This window comes from Mustela erminea, chromosome 20 (genome assembly GCF_009829155.1).
Source record: "Mustela erminea isolate mMusErm1 chromosome 20, mMusErm1.Pri, whole genome shotgun sequence".
Classification (NCBI taxonomy): Eukaryota; Metazoa; Chordata; class Mammalia; order Carnivora; family Mustelidae; genus Mustela; species Mustela erminea.
The window spans coordinates 31829706-31848967 of NC_045633.1; the positions used below are offsets into that span (position 1 = coordinate 31829706).

The following is a 19262-nucleotide window of genomic DNA, read 5'->3' on the forward strand; positions in this document are numbered from 1 at the left end:
TATTTATATTCAAGTCAAGGTAGCTCACTTTTCTAAGAGCCTACACCTCCTGTCTAAGGTGGTTTAGCTATAGTCCTGTTGATAGGAGATGAACTATTTAAAAATATTTCAACGCTCATCTAGTATTTCCTTACTTAGGAAACTGGAGGGAAGGCAAAAAGCTGTCAACTTACTCTACCCCTCAGATAACAGTCTGTCTAACTGAAATTCTTCTCTTACTATAAGCCATACCCAAGCACTCCTGGAGGGACTTCCGTAGCACAATCTGGACAATCTCCTCAAATTCTGCACTGGTGAGACTTGATCTTTCCTGCAGAGACAAGGGCAGAGGAGGAAACCCACTCATCTTTCCCAGGCTTCCTCTCTGACAGCAAGTCAGGGAAGACTCCTTTATAAGAGGCAGTAAGTTTGCAAGGTTGCAAGCATGAAGTCAATGTCCCTAAGGATTCTATAAACTCTACCCCAGATTTCCTGAGAATAAAGGAGTCAAAGAAAAGGAAAAGTTTGTAAAGTCTCTGACCACTTCTACTCTTACCTCCAACCCATCTCAACCCCTACCATTATTTCAAGCTAAAGGCTTTCATCAAGATTTCTTATTCTACCTCTTTGAGAAGAAAATAGAAGCCCCAAGAAAGGAATAAGAAACTGCAAGTTCCCCTACATATCTAGGCAAAACTGTCCTACTAGAGCCCATCAATGAGACTGATACCTTTTCTTTCTTCTCTACTTGCTTGTCTTGAGGTTTTCCTTTATTCTCCTGGCCACTGCTTGGACCATTTTCTGTGGTTGCTTTCTCTTCCTTCTTCTCTAACCTGGCATTTGGGGAACTGATCCCCACAGTGTCCTCTTTGGGTGGTTTAGGGCTATAGCACATCAGGCTATGCAATTTGGGCGCAGGTGGGGCAAAGGTTTTCTTTGGCCCCTTCCCACATGCTGAAAGAAATTTGATTATCCAATGGGATTTATGAAATATAGAGTCTAACACAGAAAGTGTTTGCACTGCCCATTGACTGGGCTTGTCCTAATTATCAGGAGAGCTTTTAACATAATCAGATTACCAGGCCCCTCTTCTCCCACCCCACCCCACCACCGCCCCCACCCCGAGATTCAGATGAAATAGTTGGGAATGAGGCATCAGAATCTGTTGTTTTACAAGACCGTCTAGATTATTCTGATGCCAAGTTTAGGAACTACTGAGTAGTTCAAAGGCGACAAATATCCACATGCAAGAAGATGAGTTATTCAAAAGGAATTTTTAAAAATTTGCTCATTTTAACTTAAAACAGAATTTTATGGGAGATTAGAAAGATTGGGAGAAAAAGAAAACAAACTACTACAGCGAAAATTACACTGACCCTCCCAGGTATAAGTAATATCTTTATCTTCTGAGTTTCCACAACACTTCGTGCCTCTCTGGTGGCATTTACCACATTCAAATTTGTGTTCTAGATATTAAAATGTCTTTTGTTTTCCTATGAGCTCCTACATTTCCTGAGCTGGACTGCTTCTAAGTCACATACATTTCACTCAAAGTTTCTAGAAAAGTCATATATATATATATATATATATATATATATATATATATATATATATATATATATAGTTTGCATGCACTTTAACAAAGTGCATGCAAACTATATATGGACTGAGCTTCCCTTTGGTGGGAAGGGCCTCGAGACGACCAAAGACAGAGGATAAAGGGAAAACTGAGAGAAACCTACTAAATGTGAACCTCCTCTACTCTTGACTCACCTTCTTTGCTTTGCAATGATGTCATTATTCAGCTCAGAAGCTACGCTTTGTTTGTGCCTCTGTTAGAAAAAGGAAAGCAACTGCTAGAATTCCAATTGAACATGATTTTCAACGTTCTTCTCTCTGTCTTCTTGGGCTCAGGCTCTGTGCCTGGGACTCCTGAACTACATTTTCTGCCCTCTTGACTATACTTCTGCCTTTTCAGTGCCAATCACATGCCAGAGGATAATGAGAGTTACTGTTTTAAAGATAAACAACGATCCCTAGTGTTTTAAGTGCCTAGAGTCATGTCCAACATAAGGCAGGCACTAGTCAACAGTGGAAATGATAATGGTAGCGATGCATTAAAAAAAGAAAAAAAAAATTCAGGGGTGCCTGGGTGGCTCAGTGGGTTAAGCTTCTGCCTTCGGCTCAGGTCATGATCTCAGACTCCTGGGATCGAGCCCCGCATGAGGCTCTCTGCTCAGCAGTGAGCCCGCTTCCCCCTCCCCCTCTGCCTGCCTCTCTGCCTACTTGTGATAGATCTCTCTCTCTCTGTCAAATAAATAAATAAAATCTTTAAAAAAAATTTACTGAGGAAATTTTGAAGATCTTATTGGCTTTATTCAACTTCGTGAATTAGGCAGCATCTGATCTAAAAGATACAAAGTAGCTCAAAGAAGCTGTACGAAATGAAAGACTTGTACTGGCAGGAGAAGCAGGAACAAGGAAGTTACACTAGACACCAAGGGAAAAAAAAATTAGCTAGAGTTTTCTTCAGAAGCATAAACTCATCTCACAAGGTTCTCCTAAATACTTAACACACAAATAATCTGGCAATTCTCTGACCTAATTCAGAGGTCCCTATGCATAGGAAACCCCCCTTTTTAACATCACTATACTCTTTATATGCCCTTTACTTAGATCTCCTAGTCCAATAAGTTTTCCATCGTGCTGAATTCTAGCAATCTCTCTCGATTCATGGCTCAAAAATATTTGGCAACCAGCAGAGGTCCCCAGGGAAGCTAGTAATAGGAATCTAACACCTTCAATCTATATCCTACAGCCATCTTCTCAGGTGTTCTATACTACATCAGTATGCTTCGTTATCACTACCAAAATTGTGACTAATAATAATAGATGACACTTACTGAGCACCAGCTATATTCTTTACCCTTAACATATGTCATCTTATTTAAATAAGATTTAGTCTTATTTAATTTATTTAATTAAATAATATTTAATCTTATTTAATAAATAAGATTTAATCTTACTTAAATGAGATGACATATATAAATTTTATAAATTTAAATTTATGAAATCTGTACTTTTTTACCCTTGAGAAATTGAGGCTTAGGGGGATTTAGACATAATATGTAATCGATAGGTGATAATTGATTTGAACCCACCTGATGTTAAAGTTTGCACTATTATCTACAGCATGCTATATCCCAACAGTCTAATTCAGTGCTTCAAACCCATTTTAATATCACAGCACACATAGAAAGCATCTATTAAAAATACACACTGAAATAACCCAAAAATTGTATCTCAGATATTCTGGAGTAAAAGGATCAGGCTTTTCACAGCCGTAGACAACTGAGGGTTGGGAGTAGGGGGACCTCCAGCCATATCAAAGGCTAAAGAGATCAGTATCTGCACACAGCCATAAGCCATTTGCTGTCTAGCAGAGTGCCAAGACTCATCTTGTAACATTGCAGTAATTTGTACATTATTTTCCAATTTGCTTTTCACTATTGAGACTATTTCTACTCAGCAATTAGAAGAAAAATGTCCTTAGTTTTATCAGCCTAAACTTCTTATAACCCTTCCACCCAGTTTTCTTTAGGCTTAACACATGTAAGCCATTCTTATTTTTATAACAAGCATTGTAGCTCTGGGAGGGTTTACAGAGGTCACAAAGTGCCAGCTCCCCTTTTTTACAGATGGAAGAAATAAGAAAAATGCAATTAAGTGATTTGCCCAAAGCCTCAGTGTTAATACATGGTAGAGCCAAGATGAACCCAGGCCTTTTCCTCTAAATTCTACTAATAACACATCTATTCTGCTCAATGATCTCATTTCTCACTGTTGGTTTTAAGTAACTTGAAGGCCCTGGACCTAAAACTCAATCTTCCAACTATGTCATCTCCCAATATAGAGACCCAAAAGCAGCATTAAATGGATCTTCTATAAAAGATATATACACAACCCTTTAAAGGATTTGACTGTTTTAAGACCATCAAATGACCAAATTATAGTGAACAATCAGTTGATCAGGGTATGGAGTTCCTCCTCCTAGATCCCAAGATAAATTCAAAAGATATTGGGTAGGGGCACCTGGGTGGCTCAATGGGTTAAGCCTCTGCCTTAGGCTCTGGTCATGGTCCCTGGGTCCTGGGATAGAGCCCCACATCAGGCTCTTTGCTCAGCGGGGAGCCTGCTTCCCCCTCTCTCTCTGTCTGCCTCTCTGCCTACCTGTGATCTCTCCATCAAATAAATAAGTAAAAACTTAAAAAAAAAAAGATATTAGGGGCCTGACTTAGTATGTGTACAACATGGCTAAGTGTATTTTCAAATTATCTTTGGTTATTTTTTTGTTCCTTGTCTTACTTCGTAAATGTGAATAATTCAGGTGTGCAGTTCTGTAGCAACTACTTTTCTTTTGTATCAAGGAGCACATTTCCTCACTATTTCCATCTTAACTCATCACCACCAGCCCCTAAGTCTATTTACTCTAGGAAAAAAAGGCAAGCGGGAAATCGGGGGAGAAGTACTACAGAAAATTGGTCTTCTTTCTTGATAATTCTACATAGAAGCTAGAAACTGATAGGCTGTAAAATGAATATTAATTTGACCACAAATGACAAACACTTCTCCCAGATTCCAGAATTCCAAAAAAGATCATGAAAAGTCCCTATGAAGGTAATATAAATTACAAGGTGAGCTATACTAAATGGGGAAAGCAAAATGAAAATTAGTGTATTTGAGATGACAACATTTGATTTTTTAAAATGTGCATTTACATAATATGCATAAACTGTCTGGAAGAATACACAAGCAGCTGACAAAAATGTCTCTATGAAACAGAACTCAGTGGCTGGGGGTAGAAGAGAGATTTTTACTGTACCCCTTGCGTATTTCTAGCATTTTATTATATGCCGATGTTACCACATCAAAAGTAATTTTTTAACTTCCAAATTCTTTAAATAGAGTGTTTTGATCCACCTAAAAATGCAAAATTTTCCAGCACTTAGGTTCAAATCATTACCTAAACCTATACTGCCCTCTCTAGGCCAAAGTGTGTTACTGGCGCCCCAACCAACTGTCTAAAATCATGGATCACTGTTAATAAGATACAGTAAATTTAAAAGCAGTATTATATAATAATTCTCCCTAATCTTTTTTTTTTTTTTGGTGCAGAATGGTGGTTTATTAAAGCACAGGGACAGAACCCATGGGCAGAAAGAGCTGCTGCCCTGGGGTTGTTAATTCCCCTTAATCTAGAGTGTGGTTGATGAAAAAACATTACTTTTAAAGAAAATATCTAATCTGATCAACAGAGAGGGGAAAGCCAAGAAGTCCCTCTCAGACAACTCAAGTCTCTGTTCCTCTGTTTCAGATGAATTTTCTTCTTCCACAATAAGAAATATTAAAATGTAGTGCAGAGAGAGAGAAAATTTTTTAAAAAACCAGATAGTTAAAAAATACACAAAATACCACCAACTTTCATCTGACCAGCTACTAAATGACCAGGGTCTCTGGAGCCAGGAATAACATCTGAAGGCTTTTTGGGTTTTGTTTCGTTTCTGTTTTCACCTCAGATTGGGGGGCAGGGATCCAATAGAGCTTTAAGTATGGAAGTAAAATAAAATTCCACTAATCAGATACTATCCACTCAACATAAGAAGGGTGAAAATGGGGCGCCTGGGTGGCTCAGTGGGTTAAGCCGCTGCCTTCGGCTCAGGTCATGATCTCAGGGTCCTGGGATCGAGGCCCGCATCGGGCTCTCTGCTCAGCAGGGAGCCTGCTTCCCTCTCTCTCTCTCTCTGCCTGCCTCTCCATCTACTTGTGATTTCTCTCTGTCAAATAAATAAATAAAATCTTTAAAAAAAAAAAAAAAAAAAAGGGTGAAAATGTGGAATAGAACTTGGAAATAAAAAATGAAGGGAACCAAAAGATGGTGAATGAAGTGTTCCCAAAAATAGTAAGTTTTCTTTCACTTAAAACACTAAACATCATGGGGTGCCTGGGTGGCTCAGTGGGTTGAGCCTCTGCCTTTGGCTCGGGTCATGATCTCAGGCTCCTAGGATCGAGCCCCACCTCAGGCTCTCTGCTTGGCGGGGAGCCAGCTTTCCCCACACCTCTCTGCCTGCCTGTCTGCCTACTTGTGATCTGTGTGTGTGTCAAATACATAAATAAAATCTTTTTTTAAAAAAACACTAAACATCATGATGGTGATTTTAAGATGAAATCATCTCCTTCAGCAGTTCTCAAAGTGTGATCCAAAGACCCCTGGGGGTCCCCTCCCCTTTCCAACTACTAATCCATGTTAGGATGGATTTTCTCATACACTTCAACCAAAACAAGATATCATAACAGATTGAATTCAGAAACAAATAAAAACCTAGCTGTCTACTACTAAGCCAGACATGAAAGAGACTTGCAAAAATGTAAACCACCACCCTTCTTCACACTAAATTTCATTCGGGAAAATATGTTTTTCATAAAAGTGTCATTTATGGGGCGCCTGGGTGGCTTAGTGGGTTAAAGCCTCTGCCTTCAGCTCAGGTCATGATCCCAGGGTCCTGGGGTCAAGCCCCGCATCAGGCTCCCTACTCGTCGGGGAGCCTGCTTCCTCCTCTCTCTCTGCCTGCCTCCCTGCCTACTTGCGATCTCTGTGTCAAACAAATAAATAAAATCTTTTTATAAAATGTCATTTATGTAAACACATGATTATTAATTATAACATACTGTTATTTTAAAGTTAAATAATTTAAATGTTCTCAGTTCAAGTTCTAATATATTTATACCAATATATGTAAAAGACATACATGTAGCTATAAACCAATCTTTGGAATCCTTCATAACTTCTAAAGTATAGGAAGGTTCTGAGACCAATAAGCTTCAGAACTGATCTAGCTAAGTAACAATTCAGTCATGTATTTTTCAGAAACCCTTAACCCTCTTCCCCCCTTTTAGAAAGTACTCACAAATTCCTCTCTCCTAGCTATCAATTATTCCCTCTTTCTATCATTCCTGGAATCTTTGGTCTAAGAGAATACATGTAAACCCTGCAGAATGGTCCTTAGACGCACAGTCTGCACAGGCTCCACTGAGCCTGGAAAACGTTAAAATCTCCTTTAAGCTAGAGTCTGGTTGTCGTTTAGCATCAATGTTTAATGGCATTTGGACTCCTGCTTATTTTCATGTTCCCATTAACAACCATAGTGGAGTTAACTCTTTCCTCCTCCCCACGCCCCCCCTCAGCAAGCATAATTTCTCAAGAAAGAAGATAAAAACAAGATTCCGGCTACCTTTACTGCCCATACGTAACAAGACACCTACTGTGGTAACTACCTGAACTAAACCCTGTACAGAATCTTCTCAATAAATTAAGGATGAGGGGCGCCTGGGTGGCTCAGTACGTTAAAGCCTCTGCCTTCAGCTCAGGTCATGATCTCAGGTCCTGGGATCGAGCCCCACATCGGGCTCTCTGCTCAGCGGGGAGCCTGCTTCCTTCTCTCTCGCGCGCGCGCTCTCTCGCTCTCTGCCTGCCTCTCTGCCTACTCCTCATCTCTGTCAAATAAATAAATAATCTTAAAAAAAAGTTCTCTCTCCCTAAAAATAAATAAATAAGATAAATTAATGATGCACTGAAGCTTATTCGTTCAGAGGGCAAAGATACGGCCACTCAGCACCAAAATACTGGTTTTCCTTCGTGAGCGCTGATTTCACGCGGGCTCTTGCTACCTGCCGGCTGCAACACTTTCACAAGGTGCCCGTTCCCGACCTCTCAGTCGCTTTTCTGGGTTGTTTTCACTTAAAAGAGCACATTGCCACCAACCCCGCCAGATCCCTGTCCCATCTCCCCTCACAACAAGGGGCCGAGGTCTGGAACAGTAAAAGCCCTAATTCCGCCTTTGAACCCAGAGGGAAAAATTTCTGGGGATCCGCATTTTCCTCGCTCTTTTCTCTCACCAACTCGCTCCTAGGACGGCAATAACGAGCGAAGGTGCCACAGAGTCAAAAAAGTCCTTCACTCCCCTCAGTGGATAGAACAGTGGCTTGCTGGCCCCTCTTCCACCTCAAGAACCCCCCGCCACGAGATCATTTCCCCTCAGCTGCCCGCCCGCACCCCCACACCCTGTGGGGAGCCAACAGCATCCTCATTCCCGCTCAGCCCGTCGTCGCCCGCCACAATATTGGGTCACTTTTGTCTGTTTGCTGAGGGCAGGTTTGCGGTAGGGATTCTAACGAGGGGTAAGAGCTCGTTGTCGTCCTGAAGAGAAAACTCCTCAGGCGACTGGCGCGAGGACTGGCAGCGCCGGAGAAGAGCCAGCTACCTTCTGGAACAAGGAGGACCTAAAGGCAAGGAGCAGAATGAGCCACTGCAGCAATTCTGCAAAACCCTCCAACCCCGACCCAGTACCCCCACCACCAAGGAAAGGCGTGAAGACACGCACTAGCGGCGTTGCCACCCCGGCGGCAGGCTTCCAGGACTGGGGCTCATGCGCAGTTAAAGCTGCTTCTGCGTTTGCGCAGCTGCTACTTCCGCCATCTTCCAACCGAATGCCCCGTAAAACTACAAATCCCATAATCCTCAGTGGCCTCACTTTTTTAGGCGGCAGAAGCAGCGCCTGATCGCTCATGAAGCGCGTCTTTCTTTTACTAACTTTTCTCTCTACCCCAGACGGCCTTTTCCTTCCTCTTTTCGTTTCCTGATTCCTGTTCTTCCTTTTAGATCCTTCGCGCCCTATCTTGATATTTTAGTTGAGACGATCCGCAACCCCACTCTCGCTTCTCCCGCCTTCTTCTCTGCCACAGGACCCACTCCCCAGGCGCTGTTGGCAGGGAGAACGCGGCACCTTAGCACCCTGTGGAAAGGGCGCCGAATAGCTTCTTCCCCATTGGCCGAAGTAGGGGGCCCAAAGCAGGCCGAACCCTCTTCCCCGCCCACACGCCTTTTTATATAAGGCTGCGTGAAGGGAGCGTGTGTTTGGGAGGGCCTGCGTGCGAGGTGGCGGTGGTGGTAGTGAATGTAGCGCTGCTGGTGGCCGTGGTGGGCGTCTGGTCGCAGTCGGCGGGCTCGGGGCTCGCGCGCAGGCGTCGGGCGGTGGGAGGAGGTGCTGGTGCCAGGGCTGTGGGTGTGGATGCGGAGAGGAGGGCGTGGTGTCCCCAGGTGATCGCGATTGGGGTAACGCGGAGGAGCAAGAAAACGACTCGGCCATTTCGGGGGAAGAGGAAGTTGGACAACATCGGCTGTTTTAGTGCCTTTTTTTTTTTTCAGTTCAGCAGAGAATATTTCCCAGGGGGGTGAGTTACAATGACTTATGGTATTTTACTGAGGACAGTTCGTAGGAAAACTATCTGTACGCTCCTCTCTTTCCCTTCCTCTACTTTTAGGTTCACCCCTCCGTTCCCTCGGAAGCCTTTCTAAGGGGGGGGGGGGCGATCGAATTATGAATAATTCATGAGGCCCACCCCCATCCTTTGGCCACGCCCCCTCCAGATCGTGCTGACGCACGTTGCGTGTACCAAATCTGAGGAAGAGACGTAACAGTCCCCGCCCCTAAGGTGGAGGGCGGGGCATCATCTCCAGCACGTGCTGCATCTACCCGCGCAAGCCCAAAAGGGTGTGCGCAGGCGCTGCCCGCTAGGGGGAGGAAGGAGGCGGGGTAGGGAGGTTGCTGGGTTTAGAGCCGGGCGGAGACCGCTGAGACTCATTCCTCAGGAACAAGGGTCGGGTGTCAAGGAGACCTTTTCACACCAGCTCCCCGTCCCCCGCCTACGGTGGGTGGGATCGCGCGGCAGAGACAAAGGATATCAGTAGGGACGGACATAGCTGCGAAGGGAAGTAGGGTGTCAGTTTGGGGTGGTGGGCTTTTGGGGGGGCTGAGGTGGGCTATATTTAAACTCCCGGAGCCGTTAAGTTGGTTCGTACTCATGCGCGCGCAACCAGGGTGGTGGCGGAGTGCGCATGCGTGATTCAGGGGCGAAAGGAACGCGCTCTAGCAGTGCGCGCTCGCGGCGAAGCGGTAGTGGTAGAGGAGAAAGGGGTCGGCGCACGCGCGGTTGCTACCTCGAGTTGTTCGGTTCTCGCGGGCATCTTGTTTTGGTCTCGCGGGCGAGTGGGGCGCGCTTCGGGGGAGGTGCTTGGGCGCGAGACTAGGCGAGAAGAGCAGGGCTGCGCGCGCACCCAGGGAAGGGGGGAAGGGAGCGGGCTCTAGGGAGGGGGGGTTAAGCCCCCAGTTCCCCCCCCCCCGTTGCCCTCTTCTGGGACGGAATAAGGGGAGGAAATGATCGAGATGGCGGCGGAGAAGGAGCCGTTTCTGGTGCCGGCCCCGCCGCCGCCGCTCAAAGATGAGTCGGGCGGAGGGGGCGGCCCCACGGTGCAACCGCACCGAGAGGCCGCCTCCGGGGAGCTCTGCGGCGGGACGCAGCGTGGGCCGGGCCCGCGCGCACACTCGGCGGGAGCCCCAGCTTCTGGGGCCGGCAAGGAGAACCCTGGGGCTACATCCACTCGGGGAGGCCAGTCGCAGCAGCAACGAGGGGGCGGCCCCCAGGCACAGTCGCATGGGGAGGCCCGCTTGTCGGATCCCCACGGGCGAGCAGCTCTCCCTGACGTGGGGGAGGAGCGACGGGGAGGGGGCGGAACAGAACTGGGCCCCCCTGCCCCTCCTCGACCCCGTAATGGCTATCAGCCCCACCGGCCCCCTGGGGGAGGCGGGGGCAAGAGGAGAAATAGTTGTAACGTAGGTGGGGGTGGTGGAGGCTTCAAACATCCGGCCTTCAAGAGGCGCAGGCGGGTTAATTCGGACTGTGATTCTGTGTTACCCTCCAACTTTCTCCTGGGGGGTAATATCTTTGATCCACTGAACCTGAATAGTCTCCTGGATGAGGAAGTGAGCCGCGCACTCAATGCAGAGACCCCTAAGTCATCTCCACTTCCGGCCAAGGGGCGAGATCCAGTGGAAATCCTCATCCCCAAAGATATTACTGACCCGCTCAGTCTCAATACTTGCACTGATGAGGCTCAGGTAGTTCTGGCATCGCCACTCAAGACTGGTCGGAAGCGGCATAGACACCGGGGACAGCACCACCAGCAGCAGCAGGCAACTGGAGGGAATGATAGCCACTCTGTGCTCCCCACAGCCCCCCTCACTCCCTCACTCCATGGGGAGGGCACCACACAGCAGCAGCGGCATAGGGGCCAGAACCGGGATGCCCCCCAGCCCTATGAACTCAACACCGCCATCAACTGCAGGGATGAGGTCGTGTCTCCCCTTCCATCTGCCCTACAGGGTCCCACAGGCTCCCTTTCAGCCCCTCCAGCTGCCTCAGTTACCTCTGCACCCCCGTCTTCCTCCTCACGACATCGCAAACGTCGCAGGACTTCCAGCAAGTCAGAGGCAGGGGCTAGGGGTGGAGGCCAGGGTCCCAAGGAAAAGGGCCGAGGGAGTGGGGGAGGCCGCCACCACCACCACCACCACCATCACCACCTCCACCCACTACCTGCAGCGGGCTTCAAAAAGCAGCAGCTCAAGTTCCAGTATGGGAATTATTGCAAGTACTATGGTTACCGCAATCCTTCCTGTGAGGACGGGCGCCTTCGAGTGTTGAAGCCTGAGTGGTTTCGGGGTCGGGACGTCCTAGATCTGGGCTGCAATGTGGGCCATCTGACCCTGAGCATTGCCTGTAAGTGGGGTCCATCCCGCATGGTGGGCCTGGATATTGATTCCCGCCTCATCCACTCGGCCCGCCAAAACATCCGACACTACCTGTCTGAGGAGCTGCGTCTGCCATCCCAGACTTCTGAGGGGGACCCCGGGGCAGAGAGTGAGGAAGGGACCGTAACCGTCCGAAAGAGAAGCTGCTTCCCAGCCTCACTGACAGCCAGCCGGGGTCCCATTGCTGCACCCCAAGTGCCCTTGGATGGAGCGGACACATCAGTTTTCCCCAACAATGTTGTCTTCGTCACGGTAAGAGGGTCCAAAGGCTCTTGGGATAGGGGCCAGGTGTGAAGATGAGATTAAATGGGAACAAGACAGAGGAAAGTTAAGACCCAGAGGGATTTATGCATGCACTCTGCTAGGAGAACTGGATCCTTAAGGGTCTGAGTCTGTCTGCTGAGGTTCTCCATTTCTATAACCTGGAAAGGTGGGGCCTCTCACTTGGGCCCCTTTGTCATGACTACTGGCCCCAAGATGGGGTTTGACTCCTTTTGCTCTGCTCCCGGCCTGGACTGTAACCCAGACCAGTCCACCTTCCCTTGCTGGCTGCTGCTGCTTGCTAGATTTGATCCAGATGGAAAACTGCCCTCCCATGCACTGAATGAAGGTGCATGAAGGGACAGGTGTCAGACGTGGCATGTCTTGGGGTGGGTGGAGGGATAGGGTAGTGGCTGACTAATTTTGATAGGGACTTAGATCCGGAGTTGGTTGAAGAGTTTTGGTGATCAGGACCTCAAGTGACCTAGCCGGAGACCATCTCATGTTGACCCTAGATGGTGGGATAGGGAAGAGTCAGAGTGCTCTGCAGGAGGGGAGGGTACTGTCTTCACAGAGTGTCTGTCCCCTGACTACACAGAGCTCTCCATAGAACACTCTAGTTCGGCCATCTGCCGGAACGGTTGGTGCTGGCGGGTTGGGTTAAGCCTGCAAGAATGAACTTTGAGAGCATATCACCTAGAAAAGGTTTCCTGAGGGCTGGGGTTCTTTACTTCTCCCTGAGAAAGGAAATGGGCCTGGAACTCTGCCAGCCACAACTCCAGGGAAGGAACCACAGGTTGGTTCCCTTTCAAAACCTGGGTTAGGTCCCTTTGCATAACATTGAGTCACTCAGCTTAATGTTTGTGGGGTGGGACAGCGTCTCCGGAGAACCCCTGTTCTTTTTCTAAAAGTTTCACCCCAGTTTTGGAGACCTCGTGGGTAGTTTGCTCAATTTAAAATTCTCCACGCTCCCTTTTCGTTTGGCTTACCACCAACAGAAAGCAGGGGCAAGAGGGTGTAAACAAGAAAATGAGACCCAAGAGGGCACCGTTTGGGAGTTAGTCTGACAAGTGTCAGAGAAGGTTGTGGCCAAGGGCTGAGGTAAGGCTGTTAGGACTTTCTGTCTTAGAGGCTGCAGAGCAGGTTGATGGCGGGTGGGCGGGGGTGGGCAGTGGTTCTTTCATTGCCTCTCTTGACCTTGCCCCCCATTCTTGCCCTTAGGGTAACTACGTGCTGGATCGCGATGAGCTGGTGGAGGCCCAAGCCCCCGAGTACGACGTGGTGCTCTGCCTCAGCCTCACCAAATGGGTGCATCTGAACTGGGGAGATGAGGGGCTGAAGCGCATGTTCCGCCGCATCTACCGGCATCTACATCCGGGGGGCATCCTGGTCTTAGAGCCCCAACCTTGGTCGTCCTATGGCAAGAGAAAGACGCTCACGGTGAGTTGGGATTCGCGTGGATATTGGGATACCCTTCCTTTAGCTGGGGCAAGAAAGGCCTCGAGGAAGCAGAAAGAGAAGTACTTGCTGAACAAGGTCCCCTGGGTGGGTATCATTCTACACCAGGGGAGAAGCCAGCAAGCTGAAGCGGTCCCCTGCCTTTCTTCCCCAGGAAACAATCTATAAGAACTACTATCGAATCCAGCTGAGGCCGGAGCAGTTCAGTTCGTACCTGACATCCCCAGAGGTGGGCTTCTCCAGCTATGAGCTTGTGGCTACACCCCACAACACCTCCAGAGGTAAGGCTGGCTGACTTGGGGGAGGGTGGGAGGCCAGGGTCGGTGAGGTGGTGGGTCCCGGCAGAGAGGGTGCAGATGCTGTGGAGTGCGGAAGTCCCGCCAGCCCTACTGATTGCACACTCTCTCCTTAGGCTTCCAGCGCTCTGTGTACCTGTTCCACAAGGCCCGTTCCCCCAGCCACTAAGTGGCCCCCTGAACAGAAAGTGTGAAGAAGCTGCCCACTGTTCTTAAGGATCTGGGGGAAAGGGAAAGTATCCCAGGGTCTTTCCTTTTTGGCTCCAAAAAAAGAGTTTCCTTTTCATGGATCTGCAAAGAAAGCTTTTCCTATGTTGCTGCCCCAGCCTCCTCCCTACACGTCTGGCACCCTAAGCAGCAAGCCCAGCTGTGCTGGAGTCACCAACATCTTCCTCTCTCCCCCAGCTCACCGGGCTGGATGGCAGGGACTGTTTGCTGACCTCTGTTCTCCTAAGGGTATGGGAGGTGGGAGGGTATCAAGTTCTCTGGCCTCTTCCTCCTGTTCTCCAAAGGAGATTTCCGTTTCTCCTCAGCCCTTGTCCCTAGCTGCATTTCAGCGGACCACAGATAGATGGACTGAGGGTTAAGAGGGGGAAGTCTGGCAGGGAGGCATGCAGGTACTGTGAAAAATCCTTCCCTCTGCTGACCCCCACCGGGAGGGGGGGTTGGGTTTGGAATGTAAGAACAGCACAATAAATTTGATGTTTAGGGCAGCGGCCCCCACACTTGTGTCTGGCACTTTCTATCTAGTGGGGAAGGGATGGTGCCTCCTGTTAGAAACTGTGCTTCCTCTGCCCAAACTGGAGTCTCAAGAAGACAGATTTTTCGGTGGTTGGAAAGACTGAGTGTTGAATGCTACTCACATCTACACGCAACCAAAGAGAGCTCTAATCAGGAAAAAGTGTAAAGTGAATTTTTATGTGAAACTTGAAGCAAAGAGTCCATCTCCCCTCCCCCCAAAAAACCACTGACAATTTTTTGGTGGGAGCTTTGGACAGAAGGCTACCTTTAGAAGAATTAACAGTGGCGCTGAAGTGGACCTAGAGAAAGTCACTACTGATGGGACCACCCACCCACCTTTTTTGTGCTGTGCAACTGGATGAATAGGCAATTAACATGAAACTCTAAAGCAGCTCAAGTGTTCCTGGAACCGTGAATATTCACCAAATACTGAGCCCTCTTGGATCTGGTGTAAACGAAATAAGCAAAGCCCCTAGAGGTAAAAGGAAGGAAGGAATTTCAATAACTGGGTGCAAATAGCTAGCTGTCTTGCAGGCTCCTTGAGCCAGGTAATTAGGGAAGGACTCCCTGAAGTATACAACAGAGGAGACCCACCCACATGTCCCAGTGATCAGAACTAAGTAGTGCGGGGCACCTGAGTGGCTCGGTGGGTTGAGATTCAGACCCAGCTGAGCAGAGTGTGGAACCCACTTGCAATGCACTCCTACCCCCCACTTTCCTCCCCCAACCCCTCTCAGGCATGCTTTCACTACCTTAAAAAGAAAAAAAAAATACTGCAAAGGAACAAACGTGGTTCTAAGACAGAAGTCAGGGGAAGAAGAGGTGGGACAGTGTGCTCAACCTGCCGTCACTACCAAGTTCCGAAAAGGCCAAAAACTTGACTCCGGGACAGCTTCCCACCCTGAGGCCTGACCCCATCTTAAGGCTCCCAAGAAGAGTCCCATTTGTTAGCAAAACCTTTTTATTCTGAAAAATAGTTTTAACACAAAAATATTAACTAGCAATCCAGGGAGCCTCCACGTCTACGCTTCCCAGCGCCTCAGTGTCCGGTGCATGAGGAAGGTATCCTCTGAAGGGCGGGGCCGGAGTTGAAGACGGAGAGGAGGCAGACCATCCAGGGTCAGGTGTGGAGACTCATAAAACAATGTTTCTGGGTCACAAAGGATGGTCATGTCTGGCCCTGACCCAGGTGGCTCCTGTTGGGAAGTGGAGCCCAAAGCAAGGTTACACTCGGGAAGGGGATAGGGGCACCACACGGAAACAAGCCCAGGTCCCTCACCTTTGGGGGCGGGGCTCGGGCCTGCGGTGGCAGCAGCGCCAGTTTCTCCCTCAGCGCAGCGTTTAGAACCTGTTCCTCGGGCACCTGCAGGCTCACCAGGTCTCGGAAGAGCCGCTTGGAGCGCGGCACGTTCAGCCCTGAGACCGCAGGGAGAGCGGAGGTGAGCGGCGCCTCTCAGCCCCACTTCCCGCGCCCCGCCGGGCGTCTCTCTCTCTCTCACCCTCGGCCACGCTCTCCTCCAGGCCGCAGCGGGTCTGGAACGACTTTCTCAGCTGTTCCTCCACGGCCTTCGCCGCATCGAACTGGCCCTCGGCTGCAGCCCGCGCGGCCTGCAACTCGAGGCTCAATGCCAGGCTGCTCTGCTGCGCGGGCGCCCCCAGGTCCTGCGGTGCCGCGGGCTTCTCGCTAGGTGCTGCGGCGGCCGGCGTGGGGTCGGACCGCACGGGGGAGAGCGGCGCCAAGCGAAAGCGGACCTGGGAGCGGAGAGCGGGACGGTGAAGAGATGGGCGCGGGCTTGTCTGCCGGCTGGCGGCCAGACCTTCCCCCAGCTCACCTGCCGCCCCTTGCGGGCCCCGCCCCGCCGGTCCGCCCGCCCCTTCCGCCGGCCGGGGCAGCCGCTCGGCTGCTCGGGGGTCTCGGACCGCGAGCTCAGGCTCAAGTCCAGGCCAGGTTCGGGCACTGGGGCTCTGGGCTCCGGGACGCGGGGTTCTGGGGGGGGCCCAGGAGCCGCTACGGCCTCCTCCCCTTCGACCAGCTCCTGCTGTGCCTCCCCACAGCCCATCATCTTGGTGTGGCTGCCGGGATGCAAGGTCTCGGGAGGCCGGGGGTCACGGGACACGAAATCGCCACCACCAGCCCACCTCCGCCACCCCTCCCGAACGCCGCTACCGGAAACCGCTTGCCCCTACCCAATGGGGCGGGAAGACCAGCCCCCGCGCCACCCCATTGGCGCTACTAAGCGTCATTTCCGTTGCTCGGCTCCCTTTCTCCCGCGAGCTTCCGCCCGCAAAACCTCAGCCCCGCCCCTAAACCAGAGTTTCGGAACAGCCACGGGTGGAGGCCCTACGGGTCCTCACGAGGGCCACTTCGCCTTTGAAACCTGGACGCGGCGTCTTTATCCTGCGGGGTGTTTACCTGAGTTCTGCCTGCTCGAGTCCAGAGTGTGTCTGTCAGTCGCTTCTGTCGAGGCGCCAGACAGGACAGCTTTAGGTCAAGGGGCCCCGCGTTGGCCCTCCCTCGTCAGTGCCTCCGCAGCGTCTCCCGGCGTTCCGGGACTGGGACCGAAGTGGGACCAGTAGAGCTTCCCAGGATGAGTGAGCGCGGGGCTCGCAAAGCCCAGTCCCGGGCTCCTTACAGGAACTCTGGGCGTTCGTGGTTGCCCGGGCGAGGACTGCCTCATTGCGCCTTAGGGCCTTTTGTGATTTTGTCCCCGTGGAGGGCTCCCTAAAATATTCGTCTTTATAAAAATGGGTATCTGGGGACGCTTGGGTGGCTCAGCGGGTTAAAGCCTCTGCCTTCAGCTCAGGTCATGATCCCAGAGTCCTGGGATCAAGCCCCGCATCGGGCTCCCTGCTCGGCGGGGAGCCTGCTTCCTCCTTGCTCTCTGCCTGCCTCTCTGCCTACTTGTGATCTCTGTCGTGATCTCTGTCAAATAAATAAATAAAATCTTTTTTTAAAATAGGCATCTGTAGATGGAGTACAGTTTTTAAAAAGAAAGTTGCGGTGGATTTATTCTGGACTCCTAGACAGGGCAGGAGACTGAACTGCTTGTCCGCTTCCTGGGTTCCTTGGGGCAGGTCCTCTCAGTTCTGTGCGCCTGTTTCCTCTTGTGCAAAATGTGCTAACTCGGGCGCATGCCTCTTGAGGCTCTCCCCAAAAGGGGTTAATAGTCAGTCAACAGGCACGTTCTGTGTACCACTTTGCAGTTTTTCACAAGTTTTATCTTACTAGAAACTGCTGTGGAAAATCAGGTGGAAAGCACAGCTGCCCTCATTTTACACACACAGAATGTTTCGGAGGATCTCTGGGGTGACGCACTGCAGGCTTGCCTGCTGAAGAGAGGAATAAGAAAGTATGTAAATTCCCTCTACTGTTCATTTGTGAGAGTAGGGAGACACAAATGTAAATACTTTTGGGGGGCGGTTTAGAAGTGGAAGTATGACAACTACTTTTAATGGTTGCTGACATTGAGAAGGAGAGAACGGGGGTGCCTCGGTGGCTCACTGGGTTAAACCTCTGCCTTCTGCTCAGGTCATGATCCCATGGGTTAAGCCTCTGCCTTCTGCTCAGGTCATGAACCCAAGGTCAGGGGATTGAGTCCCACTTCAGGGTTCCTGCTCCGGGGGGAGTCTGCTTCTCCCTCTGCCTGCCGCTCTCCGTGTTTGTATGCCTGCATGCGTGTGCTCTCTTGCTCGCTCGCTCTCTGACAAATAAATAAATAAAATCTTAACAACAACAACAAACCTGTTTCGAAATCTTAAATTGTATTCAGTAGTCATATTAGGAACTGGTGAAAATTTGTAGGGTAGAGCATAATTATGTTGATATATCAGAAATGGAATTATGGCATAGTTAAAAGGAAATACACAGACAAAATCAGTGGTGTTATGCAAGTTCCCTTTCGTCTTGAATTTAGGAAGTAGCTTAGGAACTCCTGTTGTATTTTTAATTGAAAAGTATATTCTAGGGACGCCTGGGGTGACTCAGTAGGTTAGGCGTCTGCCTTCGGCTTTGGGGTTGTGATCCCGGGGTCCTAGGACCAAGTCTCACATCAGGCTCCTTGCTCAGTGGGGAGCCTGCTTCTCCCTCTGTCTGCTGCTCCCCCTGTTTGTGATCTGACACGTAATGAATGGGATCTTTAAAAAAGGAAGGAAGGAAGAAAAGTATCCTAATTCTTTTTTTAAAGGATTTTATTTATTTGACAGAGCACAAGCAAGGGGAGTAGCAGGCAGAGGGAAAAGGAGAAGCAGGCTCCCTGCTCAGGAGTCCCAGGACCCTGATCATGACCCCAGCCGAGGACAGACACTTAACCAACTGAGCCACCCAGGTGTCCCAAAAAGTATATTCTAATTCTGTCCACTGAAAAGCCATTAGAAACAATGATGGACCCAGTAAGCACCTGCGGTCTCCAGAATGTGGTAGCTAATTTCATATCCCTTGGCACTTCAAACCCTTTACACATCTTTATAGCAGCTTTATTCATAATAGCCAAAAATTGGAAACAACCCAAATGTCCTTCACCAGGTAAAGAGTTAAATTATGGTATATCCATTCCACAGAATACTACGCAGCAATCAAAAGGAACAAACTATTGATTTATGACAACTTGGATGAATTGGGTAGGTTATGATGAGCAAAATAATAATATTTATTACATTATTATATATAATGATATGTGATATTATATTATAATATAGTATTATTATATTAATAATAATTATTATTATTATCAATGCCAATCCCAAAATATCACATGCCACATGGTTCCACTTATGTCACCAAAATACAGAAACGGAAGACAGATTTAGTGATTGCCAAGTGTTAGGG

General features: G+C 49.3%; 3 protein-coding genes across 10 annotated transcripts in view; 1 reads left to right on the forward strand and 2 right to left on the reverse strand.

Annotated features, from left to right (window-relative positions):
* Positions 1-9274, reverse strand: part of ZCWPW1 (zinc finger CW-type and PWWP domain containing 1) — a 33674-nt gene extending 24400 nt beyond the window's left edge. For 4 of the 8 annotated variants that reach the window (XM_032328529.1, XM_032328531.1, XM_032328530.1 and 1 more), the window contains exons 1-4: positions 8418-8514; positions 1753-1811; positions 710-933; positions 232-310 (exon numbers count right to left, since the gene is read on the reverse strand). In XM_032328529.1, the coding sequence (XP_032184420.1) occupies positions 232-310; positions 710-933; positions 1753-1777 (328 nt within the window). In that variant the 5' untranslated portion in view covers positions 1778-1811; positions 8418-8514. Of the gene's footprint in view, positions 1-231; positions 311-709; positions 934-1752; positions 1812-5283; positions 5366-8297; positions 8317-8417; positions 8515-8567 lie in introns of those variants that run through there. The other 4 variants (XM_032328526.1, XM_032328525.1, XM_032328528.1 and 1 more) reach the window with 4 other exon arrangements.
* Positions 9275-9318: 44 nt separating this feature from the next.
* MEPCE (methylphosphate capping enzyme) lies at positions 9319-14421 on the forward strand. The gene is made up of 4 exons (XM_032328522.1): positions 9319-11933; positions 13164-13382; positions 13555-13681; positions 13813-14421. Exons 1-4 carry the CDS (start codon positions 10251-10253, stop codon positions 13863-13865), a joined length of 2082 nt encoding a protein of 693 aa, XP_032184413.1. The 5' UTR covers positions 9319-10250; the 3' UTR covers positions 13866-14421.
* A 959-nt stretch (positions 14422-15380) lies between these two features.
* Positions 15381-16618, reverse strand: PPP1R35 (protein phosphatase 1 regulatory subunit 35). Its single transcript, XM_032328536.1, has 4 exons — positions 16270-16618; positions 15937-16189; positions 15717-15853; positions 15381-15633 (listed from the first exon to the last, which is right to left on the reverse strand). The coding sequence occupies exons 1-4, from the start codon at positions 16498-16500 to the stop codon at positions 15460-15462; spliced, it is 795 nt and encodes a 264-aa protein (XP_032184427.1). The 5' UTR covers positions 16501-16618; the 3' UTR covers positions 15381-15459.
* Positions 16619-19262: the final 2644 nt, after the last annotated feature.